The sequence below is a fragment of the Microcaecilia unicolor genome, chromosome 5 (genome assembly GCF_901765095.1).
Source record: "Microcaecilia unicolor chromosome 5, aMicUni1.1, whole genome shotgun sequence".
NCBI lineage: Eukaryota > Metazoa > Chordata > Amphibia > Gymnophiona > Siphonopidae > Microcaecilia > Microcaecilia unicolor.
The window spans coordinates 234,660,225-234,674,269 of NC_044035.1; the positions used below are offsets into that span (position 1 = coordinate 234,660,225).

A 14,045-nucleotide genomic window follows, 5' to 3' on the forward strand; every position below is an offset into this window, starting at 1 on the left:
CACAGCAACAATGTATTTCATAAGCATTTATTAACAGCTGCATGTTATATCCAGTATTCATTACACTATTGATTTATATCTAGTAATACCTATAGTCCTCTATAATTTATCCAGGTTTCAGCATTAAGTTCATGTCATAGAATTTCCTGACCAAAAGTTTTTTAGATATACATAACCTTTTTAAGGATCACTTAAATCCACTTCTTTGGTTCTAGCATTTTTTTTTTAATTAGCGCACACATCTCAGAACACTTGGCAGGTTGACATTTATGTTTTAAAAAGTGCTATCCTGATAGCCCAGTTGATATCCTGTGTGGTGCCATACGAGAGACTCAAATTAAATTTCTTGAACCCCTGGATCCTTTTCAGGCAGTTAAGGGAGCGAGAAAATCCCAGCCACTGCACAACATTTAAGGCAGGGGTGGGTGGGAAAAATCAATCTCATGCATATTCATTGTTGAAATCTTGAAAAGTCGACTGGGTTGTTGCCCTTGAGGACCGTGGCAGCCCTCCCCTGATTTAAGGTAATGGAACTACAGCAGAATGGAGCTGGCAGTCAGAATAATGACCACCTTACACAATCTTCATTACCAATCAATACACAAAGCCTACTTCTGTAAACCTGAAGAGAGAATTTCTCTCTTGTCCTTTAACATGTTCTTGTAAACTACGCAGAAAACCTTAATACATCCCAGGTTTTGAGAGAAGCAGAGCCAGTTCAATGAGAGATACTAGTTCTAACTCTAAAATACCAGAAGAAAAGTGTAGCTAAGGTTATTAAAGCAGACCATTTCAAACTACACATGCTGCATACGTTTCATTACTATTTGGGTATGTCCAATTTGTGGACTATGACGTAGACCTTGGTGATATCTGTGACCCTCCCTGAGAAAACATGATAAGTCATTAGACATCACTTTAGTCATGTTTTCCCAGAGATGGTCACATCTGTGCTTGACTACTGTGACAGAAATTTTAGGGCCTCGTCAACCACTATTTTCTGGCTCCCCTCTCCAATTCTTTCGCTCCTGCACTGCCTCCCAACCTCATGTTATCTATCTCTCCATTCTACCTCACTTTGCAAAATCCCAGGTCCTCTATCTCCTCCTATCACCCCCAGGCTTGCAGATACTCTCTTGCATGTCTTCAGGAGGGAGAAGGAACTAGAATGATAGGATTGGGATGGTGAATGGAATGCATCCTGAGAGGCAGATGGGTTGGGGCTAAGCCAGGCACTCCATCAGCTCAAGCCCCATAAATACCGCACTGGCTCTATTTCCATTCAGTAGCCTAACCTACTTTCCTTTCACTTTCTAACCCAGAGCTGTACTTCTATGGTCACCTCTATCCCCATCTTAAAAACAGATTTGAAAATTCCTTCAACTGGCTAAAAAAATGAGCTAGACCTGTGTCGTGTAGGTAGTTTCCAGTGATGTTACATCTGTTAAGCAGCAGCCAATGAGAAAGCAGCACACAATGTAGTTATTCTTAAATAGTGCTTGAACATCTAAAACCGAACCGATGGCTTTTTTTTTTTTACAAAGTAAACAGTTAACATGAAATATAAAACCTTAAAAAAAAATCAATAAATCCTCTAGGGCATGAACACCAATTTATGCAATAATAAAAAAAAACAAAGATTTGTGTCCTTTCACTGTGTGTCAATGCAAAGTATTTTCCAAACTGCATCAACATTTATTACTAAAATTAACTTTGCTGTAGCTGCCTCTCCTTATCTGCCTGGGAAATATGGGAGGTGGAGTATAACCTCTGGAAGCTGAACACAGGGATGTCAGTTCCACATAGATGCTAGCGGACAGCTTCTGGATTATCTTGTTTTACTACATCTTCATATCCTATGCTAAAAAAACAAACAAAAAAAAACCCTATGATAATGTGCAATTCCTTAAAGTATCAAACAGCCAATAACAGAGTGTTGGATTTAGAAGGGCTGTGGAGTTGGAGTAGGTAAAAATGTACCAATTCAGACTCAAGCTTAAAAATAAAACAAAACAAAAAACCCTCCCACACGACTTACATTATAATATCTTTGGCCTGGATCTAAAAGTACTTTAGCTTCAGAACAAAATTTTGAAGTGCAATATATCAGTAGGAGTCAGAGCTGGAATCGGAGTCAGACAATAGAAAAATAGAGGCAACGGCGTCAAAGTCAACGGTTTGGTGTACCAACTCCACAGACCTGGGATTTACTGCAACAATTTCAACATTTAACCCATATTACTCTAAACAATTTATAGTTTCTAATATTGACATTTAAAGAAACGCCTTTTATTCATATGATATAGAAATGTCCTTTAGACCTTTGGTATATCAAGGTTAAATGAAGCATAACATTCCAGCTTTAAATCAACAGAGGTAAAAAAAAAATATTGGTCTTATTAACCAATTTCCTTTGGGTAATCTGAAGTACTACATAGTGGATTTGCTCAACAATACTTTAACAGGTCTCTGGCAGGGCATTGTTAGAAATGCTAGGATCCAGAGCAGGTGGGGATTTTTTGTTAGTTTGGTGGCGGGGGGGGGGGGGGGGGGGGGGGGGGGGGGGGGGGGGGGGGGGGGGAGGGGGGGGGAGGGGGGGGAAGCTAGTTGCAGGCTGCACACTTTTCTACTTTGGGCAGGTCTGGGGCTTCCTATGGTATGAGTGTGCATGGCAATTGCCCTGTCTGCACCCCTCTAACCACCTTTAGTATAATACCCACTAAAACAAAATATTAATACAGGATATTTTTCATAATCTTTCCTTAACCATCAACTCAACACCCTCAGGGCCAAATCTTAGAATTTTGCAGAAAGAACAGCCTCAGTAGGTGAAGGTCTGAAAGCTCAAGAGGCTAAGTGGGAATAAATCACGAAAACCAATTCCATTGTACATATGCCTTTCTGTGTTTCTCCCAAGAGCGTAATATTCCCTCCTCGCCAACACCCGAACTGGTGAGACAGGTCACGGCCATGCCCAATTAATGTGGCAATATAAAGCACACAAAGCAGGCTGAAGGTTTACAAAGACATAAGGATCTAGAACCACCAGTTTCTCAGGGCATAAACTATTTTAAAAAGTCATTATGTATGACACACAGGGCAGCTGGAAGAAGTTTTGCAAAGTCCTGTCCCAATGTTCCTCCCTGCCCAGCATCTTTTCTTTGTCCTTGTCTCTCCCTTCTTTTTTTTCCCTTCTTCCTGTACTATCCTGCCCACCCTACCCCAGTTGAATGCCATGTCTCTTCCTCTCTCTTCCAGTCCTGCCCACCCCCTGAACAGTCTGACTTCTCTCCCCTTCAACCTTCGTCCTCCAATCAAGTCTCTCTTCCCCATTCCCAGTGAGCCCTGCAAAGGGTGGTTGGAAAAAATATGAACCTCCCTTTTACAAAATAGAAGCCATACTGGCCAGACCAATGGTCCACCTAGCCCAGTATCCTGTTTTCAACAGTGGCCAATTCAGGTCACAAGTACCTGAAAGAACTCAAAACAACAGCAAAATTCCATGCTAAGCTAGAGAGATACAACACAGCAGCATAGCAACACTCTAATACACCTTTACCTGTTCCTGCTTTCTCAGATTATGATTCCTTTCTCACCTACAAGATATGTGTATTTCATGTTCATTTACATTTCAACAACTAAACTGAAATGCAAAGGAGGAATTAAAAAAAAAGATCAGACACAACTGAAAATGTTATTTTGTAGTAGTTAAAATAAAGTGGAGGATCACTGCCTACCTACACAATGAGAAACAAATCATGATGATTGTGTGCTCTCAATCAATATAGACTTGTACATTCCTGAAAACCAATGAAGTGTCACTACTAACTGCATTCGTCCCCAGGGAAAGACTGGTTAGATCACTGGTTGTGCTACAGTTAGAGCTCATTCTCCTTGTCAGTTTTTAAAAATCTAAGGGTTAAAAAAGCAAACCAGTTATAGGAATTTAAGGTTTGGAAAGGAGGTGGAATGGAAGACAAAAGGACAACAAGATTACCGTTATACAAACCACTCAGAAATGGACTAAACCCAAGGAAGTCAGTATAAAAACACAACATAACAGATGTTCCCACTAAGTAACTTTGAGTTACGAGGAAGTCCTCTGCTGTCATTTCTGCTGGTAGTATGTGTGTAGGGGGGGGGGGGTGCAATGATATTGTGCTTTCAATCCAAAGGATCTGCCTGACCTCCCAACTGAAAGTGCAAGAATGCTGGTGGAAGACTGCTATGCAGCTCTAAGCTGTTTAGCAGGAACACTGAACATAATATGAAAAGACTATTTTTGAAGAGGAAGTATATGAACATGCAGTCTCATTTTTTAATAAAACATGAAACCAGACTGTCTTCTTCAGATCCATTTAAAATATTAAATTGGTATATGATAATGTTCATTCTGCCTGGCCATGGACCAAATCTTAAGTCTACATTCTTCATCCTTGGGCATTTATTCTGTCCACAGACCGCACCTGACACAGCCCCAGCTATCTACCAGGAACAATAAAGTGATTATTAGAAATGATTCTTGGCTGAAGATGTTGGGCAGCATGGGGATACATGGAAAGAAAGTAGAAATCTTCTATTTTTTTGGTCCGTACCATACATAACTTCTCCCTTCTTTGTGCAACCAACAGGTACCGACAGCAGAGTTGTGGTCCACACTAGAATTATTGGTCAGCACTGTCTGGGTCCCACTAGCTTGCACCATCACCATCAGTCAGCTGTCTGCTACGATGAAAGGCAACCCTAACCAGAATCTACAAATAAGCCCAGCAGCACTTATTTCATCATCTGTGTCTCTTCGTCTGCATCATAATATTCTTCATTTTCACTGTCACTGTATGTCCCCAGCGACTTATGACTCATCTGTTAAAAGGAAAAGAAAAGAAAACAACTCAGTAAAACTGTGCTGTGACCTTAAGCAGTTAGTAGAATTAGTTAGATTTTAACTTTAGTGAAGCACAGAACCCAAGGATGCTGCACCAAAATATTTGTTTTCAGCAATGACAGCAAGTTGGAAGAACACAGACATCTCCAGTAATTCTTTTAGACTAGTCATTGAACTCAAGGCTGCCAGGTCATAAAAGATGAACTGCTGCATGCATGCTGCTTGTCCCATTCCATGCTGAGTACTTGTCTCTTTACAGATGTCAGAATCAGATGTGCACATATGCAGTGAGACACAGTCAGAACCAGCTCATCTATCTTTAATGGCCTGAAGGCTATCTAGTTAGCCTTAATAAAAACAGAGGCCGTTTTCCCTTTTGAGGGATGGTTTCAGAAATACCAGTGGCCTGGTCTGGCATGGACAAATGGAAAAAGTCACCTTTTGGGCTTCATTTTATAACAGGGAACCTATTTTATAAAGCCAACATAAGGCCCATTTTATATAGAACATTGAAATTGGAACAGAGACATTCATGATGGTCACAATTCCCTTGGGATTTTACTACAATAGTCTTGCAGTACTACTGCTGGGGGTCAGACTCACAAATAAGAGCTTGTTGCTTTTATTTGACAGCTTCAACCTTAGTGATAAGGGCCACAGGATCCATTTTGAACCCAGGTACAGGAAGGATTAGAAGCAACTGGGAATCATTTCTGCTCCCCTCTAGGTTACAATAGATAGTTACCAGTAGGTGATAGGAGTGGGAAGGGGAAGGGTGGTTTTTCACTGCTGGAGGCCAGGGGATCTTGATTGCTTTCAAAGAGATGACAGGTAGAGAGGGAGATACTGTCTGCCTTTGCAGTTGTCCATTCAAGCTGGCACTTGTACGTACCACAAAAAGATGGTATATCAAATCCCATTACTATTTTGGGGTAGGTATAAAAACAAATGCTAAAATTCTTTGCTCCTCATGTGTATTCGCCTTGTAAAATGGGGAATGCACATCTAAATTTTTATCCCACTCAATTATGCTCCCCATGATATCTGTACACATGGCATAGTTCTCCATATGTAAACAGCAGGGATGGTCAGCCAGAATGTTTTGTTTCATGCAATTTCCTGTGTTATTTCCGGGCATGTTCACTTTGTTTTCATTTGGCCATTTTGTCATCATGGGAGCAAAGCTTCTGAGTGTGCATTCTTTGCAAAATAGTGTGTCCTCTTTTGAAAGAACACAAACACTTTCAGAAAAACTATGTACTCTTTTCTCAATGGTGCACCCACTCAAACCACTGATCTAGTACGAGTAGTGTTATCATGCATTCACTATCAGGAAAAGGATGCACAATCATTCTGAAAGATGCACACTTATCTTTAAACAAAAAAACAAACAAAATAAAAACCACAAAAGAAGAAATTCACTCTTAGAGGTCCAGAAGCTGTGGGTTGTGCCCGTTGATTAGCAGATGGAGACAGAGAAAGAACTATGTGCTGCAACCAATAAGGGTACCATGCTGCCTTAGATACTCAGTATTTCAAATGACAAAGCAAATACCATCTGCTTTCATTTCACTTGAACAAACAAACAAGAGGCCCAATTCTACTGTAGCACCATTTAATTTTTGAAAGGATAGCTATGATAAAATGAGCAAAATAGTAAAAAAAAAAAAAAAACCCTGAAAGGTTCAGCTGCAAAGGTTATGACTTCTTTAAATCACGCATGGACGTTGCTTAAAAATACCATTTTGGAAGCCCAGACCAGATGTAGTCCACATATTAATAGAGGTAGAAAGAAGAGCAAATGACAGCCAGCATGGTTAAAGGGAGAAGTGAAAGGCTATTAGAGCCAAAACATCATCTTTCAGAATATGGAAAAAAGATCAGAATGAAGAAAAAAGAAGCAACATAAGTGCTGGCAAATTAGATGCAAAGGATTAATAAAGAAGGTCAAAAGAGAATACAAAGAAACTTACGTTGGAAGCAGAAAAACTCATAGTAATAACTTTTTCACGTACATCGGAAACAGAAAAGCCTGTGAGGGAATCCGTGGGATTGTTAGATCATCAAGTAGTAAAAGGGGCACTCAGGGAGGACAGGGCCCTAGCAGAAAGGCTGAATGACTTCTCTGCCTTTGTCTTTACTGAAGAAGATGCAAGAGATCTACCACCTATATCAGAGATGGTTTTCAAGCATGACAATGAAGAGGAACTGAAAAAAATATCAGTAAACCTGGGAAGATGTACTGAACTTTGCGGAAGCAGGAAGTTACGTCAGAAAGGGGCGGGCCGCAGCAGAGAGGTTACGGTCAGCGGAAGGCAGACAGGGCCCTGTACAGGACCTTTTGAGTTAAATGGGTGCGGGAGGGGTGTGAGACAGGGGGAGTGCTGGAGTCAGGGATGGAGGGGAGAGAGATGTCAGACATGTGAGGTGATGGTACTGGACGCCCCCCCCCCCCAATTGCACTGGGTCCTGCCCTGGTATGACTGACTCAACCACATGGGCCTGGAGAACAGCTGACGGGTTCTCTGAAAGTGCTGGGCACTGAAGAATGACACCCATGGAGAATTTTGAAGTTTCCTTTGCCAATGGAGGGTGTACCCCATTCAGACTATTTGGAGAGCCCACTGGTCTGAGGTTACAAGGGGCCACCTGTTTGTGGAAAAAAAAAAGCTAGCATCTCTCCTACAGGCAGATCATCTGCAATAGTCAATTTAATAGCAGCTATGCTTTGCTGGAGCCAGGCAAAAAATCATCCCCATTTCTGACTGGGGTACAGGCTGTGACTTTTGCTGGAGGGCCCAGGGGGCTGAGGGTGGGCAGAAGGAGTGTACCTACACCTTTAAGGGTAGTAGGAACTCCTTTTGGACGCACCAGCAAACCTCCGAGCAGTGGAGGGTGCAGAAGAAGAGCACAGGGAGAGAAACTGGATGGTATCAGTTATGTTTCTTTACAAGGCCATAGACCTCCACTTTGCCCCCAAATAGATCGTCGCCCCAGCAGAGAATGTCCATTAATCTCTCCTGAATCACAGGTTCAATATCAGAGAGACACAGTCATGACAGTCTATACACCCCCGTACCCAAAGTGGAGAATCTCGACACAATGTCAAAAGCATCATATGCGCCCTTGGCCAGAATTTCCAATTCTCCTTGTTTTTTTTGGCCAGCTGGCGAAGCTCTGCAGCCTGATCCTGTGGGAGAGAGTGTACATAAGTACATAAGTAATGCCATACTGGGAAAGACCAAGGGTCCATCGAGCCCAGCATCCTGTCCACGACAGCGGCCAATCCAGGCCAAGGGCACCTGGCAAGCTTCCCAAACGTACAAACATTCTATACATGTTATTCCTGGAATTTTGGATTTTTCCAAGTCCGTTTAGTAGCGGTTTATGGACTTGTCCTTTAGGAAACCGTCCAACCCCTTTTTAAACTCTGCTAAGCTAACCGCCTTCACCACTTTCTCCGGCAACGAATTCCAGAGTTTAATTACACGTTGGGTGAAGAAAACTTTTCTCCGATTTGTTTTAAATTTACTACACTGTAGTTTCATCGCATGCCCCCTAGTCCTAGTATTTTTGGAAAGCGTGAACAGAAGCTTCACATCCACCTGTTCCACTCCACTCATTATTTTATATACCTCTATCATGTCTCCCCTCAGCCGTCTCTTCTCTAAGCTGTATAGCCCTAGCCTCCTTAGTCTTTCTTCATAGGGAAGTCGTCCCATCCCCGCTATCATTTTAGTCGCCCTTCGCTGCACCTTTTCCAATTCTACTATATCTTTCTTGAGATGCGGCGACCAGAATTGAACACAATACTCAAGGTGCGGTCGCACCATGGAGCGATACAACGGCATTATAACATCCTCACACCTGTTTTCCATACCTTTCCTAATAATACCCAACATTCTATTCGCTTTCTTAGCCGCAGCAGCACACTGAGCAGAAGGTTTCAGTGTGTTATTGACGACGACACCCAGATCCCTTTCTTGGTCCGTAACTCCTAACGTGGAACCTTGCATGACGTAGCTATAATTCGGGTTCTTTTTCCCCACATGCATCACCTTGCACTTGCTCACATTAAACATCATCTGCCATTTAGCCGCCCAGTCTCCCAGTCTCGTAAGGTCCTCTTGTAATTTTTCACAATCCTGTCGTGATTTAATGACTTTGAATAACTTTGTGTCATCAGCAAATTTAATTACCTCGCTAGTTACTCCCATCTCTAAATCATTTATAAATATATTAAAAAGCAGCGGTCCTAGCACGGACCCCTGAGGAACCCCACTAACTACCCTTCTCCATTGTGAATACTGCCCATTTAACCCCACTCTCTGTTTCCTATCCTTCAACCAGTTTTTAATCCACAATAGGACATTTCCTCCTATCCCATGACCCTCCAATTTCCTCTGTAGCCTTTCATGAGGTACCTTGTCAAACGCCTTTTGAAAATCCAGATACACAATATCAACCGACTCCCCTTTGTCCACATGTTTGTTCACTCCTTCAAAGAATTGAAGTAAATTGGTCAGGCAAGTATCAAAGACTGCAAGTATATGCTTGTGTAGAGCTGGTAGTCTTGGATGCAGGAAATGAGAATCGAGGTTTGATAAACCTCCCTCCCAAAAGAAAAGTCAGGGCCTCTCTGCCTGGGGGCACTAAAGCACAATGACCTGGGAACTCCTGGCTCTTTCGAGAGTGGATTTGAACACCAGGGAGTGGTGCGGCTACTGGGCATTTTCGAATCCTGGAGCCTTCTGGATTTGTTACATGGAATCCATCTTTTTGAGTACCACTTGTACAGAGAGAGGGGTCTCTCAGTTCATCATTATGTGCATCCCAAGAACTCTGGGGCCTGGAACAACTCAGCCCTAGGTTCATCTTCCAATTCCAACTTTAAGGGAATGGCATCCACCATTTCTTTGACAAAACAAGTAAAGGAGAGGGGTTCAGGTGGAGATTTCCCCCTCTCATCAGGTGGAGAGGTTTGAGGGTATGTCATAACACCTCCTCCCCAGACTCCCATGACCGGTCCATATCAGACTCAGAAAAACAAGTCTTCATGAGAAGTCAGAGTCTGTGCCTGACTTGGTTGGCTGGAATGATGTCTGGGCTTCAGGGCAAGGTGTTGAGGTGCATGCTCGCTCCTTGAACTTGAGGGAGCTTCCTCCCCCGACCTAAAGTGTTAAAGTGCATGGGGCGGTACCAACGCTGATGCCTCTTGAGGCAAAGGGGTTGGGGACTGTACTACAGCATGGGCCTCAAGGTCAGAGTGTTATGGCTGGTGAAAGCATCCTTGAAGACTGAGAACTGGTCATTGAAGACAGGTATCAGTGAGCCTGGGGCCAGTGTCAGTGGAGACAGCCTGCTCAACTGCTGGTGGTGAACTGGAAGCAGGGTCCTGGCTGCGAGGGGACCGAGGAAACGGTGCCTGAATAACCTAAGGGGAGCAGTCCTATCGGCGCCAACACTCCTCCGGTGCTGGTAATGATAACATCCCAGAGCTCCTTTAACCATGCTTCGAAGGGGACTAATGCTTCTTGGCCTTCGCCTGATGCCGTACATCGGAGTCCCTCACTGCTGATGAGAATGTCAAATCCCCATGTGTCCTCAGTGTTGGGTCCGATGCTTATCGGTCCAGGAAACTGCTACTAGCGCCTGACATTGAGGGAGGGGGAGACCTTAATGTCGGTGCACTCCCAGTGTCGGATGCAGCCATCGGGGCCAGTGCTTCTAATGCTGATGGACCGGACTTCGAGGAGCCAAAAAGTTCCTTCTGACAGGCCTGAGGCGTTTTGGGTTCTTTTCTGCATTTGTAAACAAGGAACACAGTTAGTTGGGTCATGGTCAGGCCCCAGACACCCCACACACCATTTGTGTGTCCATGTTGGAACTCACCCAACTGCACATCTTCTGGGGCATGTTGAAAAGAACAGCAGCCAAATCAAAAGGCTCAATTGTGAGGCCAAAACGGAACTTACCTCAAATTAAGCTCAGTGCTCCAGTCTAAGAGAGCCTCTGGAGCTGCGAAAAAAACAAACAAACCCCTAAAAGGCTGAAAATGTAAAAAGGAAGGCGAAAAAAAAAAACCTAAGAGGGAAAAATATGAAAATGACCTACACAGGAAGGCACAAATTGTCAAAAAAGCAGCATTGAGGAGGAGATCCACTAGATGCGACCTCCCTGCTCCGTGGAAAAAAACTACACTGAGGGTCCCATGCTCGTGTAGGTGCAGTGGGACTGCTACCAAAAGCCTCCTAAAGATGTGCGCTGGGCAGCGTTGACACCAGGAATGACATCACCCAAGTTTAAGGATACATCTGTCCTGCTTGTTCTCGGAAAATCCGCTGCATAATCCTAGGATAAACAGTATAAAATCTGTTTTACTCTTCTGAGATCTTGCCAGGTACTTGTGACCTGGATTGGCCACTGTTGGAAACAAGATAGTGGGCTTGATGGAACTTCTGTCTGTCCCAATATGGCGATGCTTATGTACTCATGATTATACCATCTGCGGAGATGTTCATAAGTGGTTCATGGGGGTCCTCAAATCCAGAACATACAAAGTTAAAATGAGAGGTTCCATCTCCAGCCTGGTCCCCCCATATTGTGGAGTTCTACAGGGATCTCCAATATTCTCTTTAACATAATGATGGAACCCTTAGGTCGACTCCTAGAGGCTAAAGGTTTGCAGTTTTTTTATATACACCGATGACGTGACTATTTATCTTCCCTTTGACACTCAAATTCAGGATATCCTCTCCAACATTCAATCAATCTTAGATCTCATGGAGAATTGGGTAACATCCTTCCATCCAAAATTAAACAGGGAGAAAACTAAATTTCTCATAATTCCTAGTCCTAACAACTTCCACAATCAGACCAGTTTTACCATCAATCAGACAAACTATCTATTTGAACAGAATTTGAAAATTATTGGGATCATTGACCAATTCCTAGCATATGAAGATCAAGTTAATTCTGTAGTAACCAAAATCTTTAGAATTTTATGGAAGATTAAGAGAATCAGATTTTTCTTCCCCTTGTACAAACATTAGTCATTTCACAACTGTATTACTGCAACTCTGTCTATTTAGGGAATAAGGAATACCTCATCAAAAAACTTCAAACTACCGTAAATACTGCTGCTAGACTCATATGCAAAGCTTAAAAATTCAACAGGGCATCCTCACTATTATCTAAATTACACTGGCTACCAGTCAAAGCCAGAATCATCTTTATTTATTTTTGTTACATTTGTACCCCGCACTTTCCCACTCATGGCAGGCTCAATGCGGCTTACATATACAGGTACTTATTTGTACCTGGGGCAATGGAGGGTAAAGTGACTTGCCCAGAGTCACAAGAAGCTGCCCGTGCCTGAAGTGGGAATCGAACTCAGTTCCCCAGGACCAGAGTCCACCATCCTAACCACTAGGCCACTCCTCCTTTATTTATGAAAATAAAGTGTTAACAATCTCTAAAGATCGTACATAACAGAGCCATACCGTCCAAGTAGATGCAGAATAGCAAGCATATTCATCAACATTTTAACATTTCCCTTCCCGCCCTAACCATTCCCCTAACCCACCCTTCCCTCGAACTTCTGAACGGGGTTTCTTTATTACAATAACAGCACGTGCAACATTTGCATTCTTTGTCAGAACAAACATATGGTCTGGTGACAAAAAAAAAAAAGGATATATTCAGTACAGCCACCTCTATCACATAGTATCTGGAAGTCCATCAATAGTATAATTCAAAGTTCAAATCGGATGCTCTGTTTCTCCCAGCATCCCGTCCGTCATCTACACCATTTTTATTGATGGCAAAATAAAAAATCAGCAATATTGCCATATGTCTTCTACAAATTAGTTGCACAACCACTATATCTCCCACCCTAACTGAGGAAAGAGAAAAAAAATTAAAAAAAAACCCTTTCCTCCTCCTCTCCCCCCCACCCCGCATCACCCTGGGAGAGAATTCATAACAAAACTACGGGCCCTTGGAGACACATATTGAATATACAGATCCCAAATAGCCAAAAACAGCTTTCTCCTCCGGGGGAAGCTCCCACCAACCTACGCTCTAACAGCAAGAGCTCAAGAAGCTTATTTCGCCAGTGCCAAAAATCTGGCAGATGCTCACTAGTCCAAGAACTCAGAATGAGTTGTTTTCCCAAGAGACAAGCCTTGTGTAACTTGTGAACCAGAAGTTGCGCACCTTTACCCTGCAGAGCAAAAAGTTTATATTTATCAAGGAGCACTCCCAGAGGAAGACACGGGATTGGCACACCTAAAAGTTTTCCCAAAAAGTGAAATACGGCCAGCCAGAACTTCTGGACCAGAATCATCTTTAAAACATGTACATTCATCTACAAAATTATCTATGGCATGAGTCAGATTACATGATAAAGCAGATAGATTTACCTACCTTCAATACATCTACTAGATCAAGAAACTATCCCATACTACATTTTCCTAGCTGTAAAAACATCAGATAGATACAAATCCATATTGAACAGAGATTTCTCACATACAGGTTCAAAATGGTGGAACTCCATCCTTAGTGAGATAAAAAAGAATACTATCTATCTAATATTTTGCAAATTTCTTAAGGCACTCCTTTTTAACAAATTTTTACACTGTTAGGCAATGAACTAAACAGCAAATGTTATGATATCTCTATTTATTTGCTCTTTTCAAAATCTGTGTTTATGTTTTCTTCATACTTGTAAAAATATATTGTATGTATTTCTACTATTCATTATTGTAAGTCACACAGAACTGAATAATTAACATTCGGATTATGTGGGATATAAGCACCAATAGATAAATAAATGTCTACATTTACATCTGGAGATGTTTCTACAATAACCTCCAGAGCTTTTCAAAACTAGCCCTAATAACGACAAATGCTGATGCACAAATTTATACCTGCTTTAAATCAGGTGCAAATGTATGCATGTTCTCTATGCGTGTACCCACTGCCTGTCAGCTCTGAGTACAAAGCTACCTGAAGACTATGCACAAAGGTGGGCTACTCACCCCTTTTATATGAAGCACACCTAATTAAAAAAAAAATCTTCAAATATGCATCTAGAGTGTGTGATGCAGCTACATGCCACGCTGCTCCTCAAATGAGATTAAAACACTAAAAATTATGG

General features: G+C 42.3%; 1 protein-coding gene across 1 annotated transcript in view; it reads right to left on the reverse strand.

The window, feature by feature from the left end:
- Nucleotides 1-2,585: 2,585 nt before the first annotated feature.
- Nucleotides 2,586-14,045, reverse strand: part of SLC22A15 (solute carrier family 22 member 15) — an 83,934-nt gene continuing 72,474 nt past the window's right edge. The window contains exon 12 of the mRNA XM_030203888.1: nt 2,586-4,863. Within this exon, the coding sequence (XP_030059748.1) occupies nt 4,777-4,863 (87 nt within the window). The 3' untranslated portion in view covers nt 2,586-4,776. The remainder of the gene's footprint in view (nt 4,864-14,045) is intronic.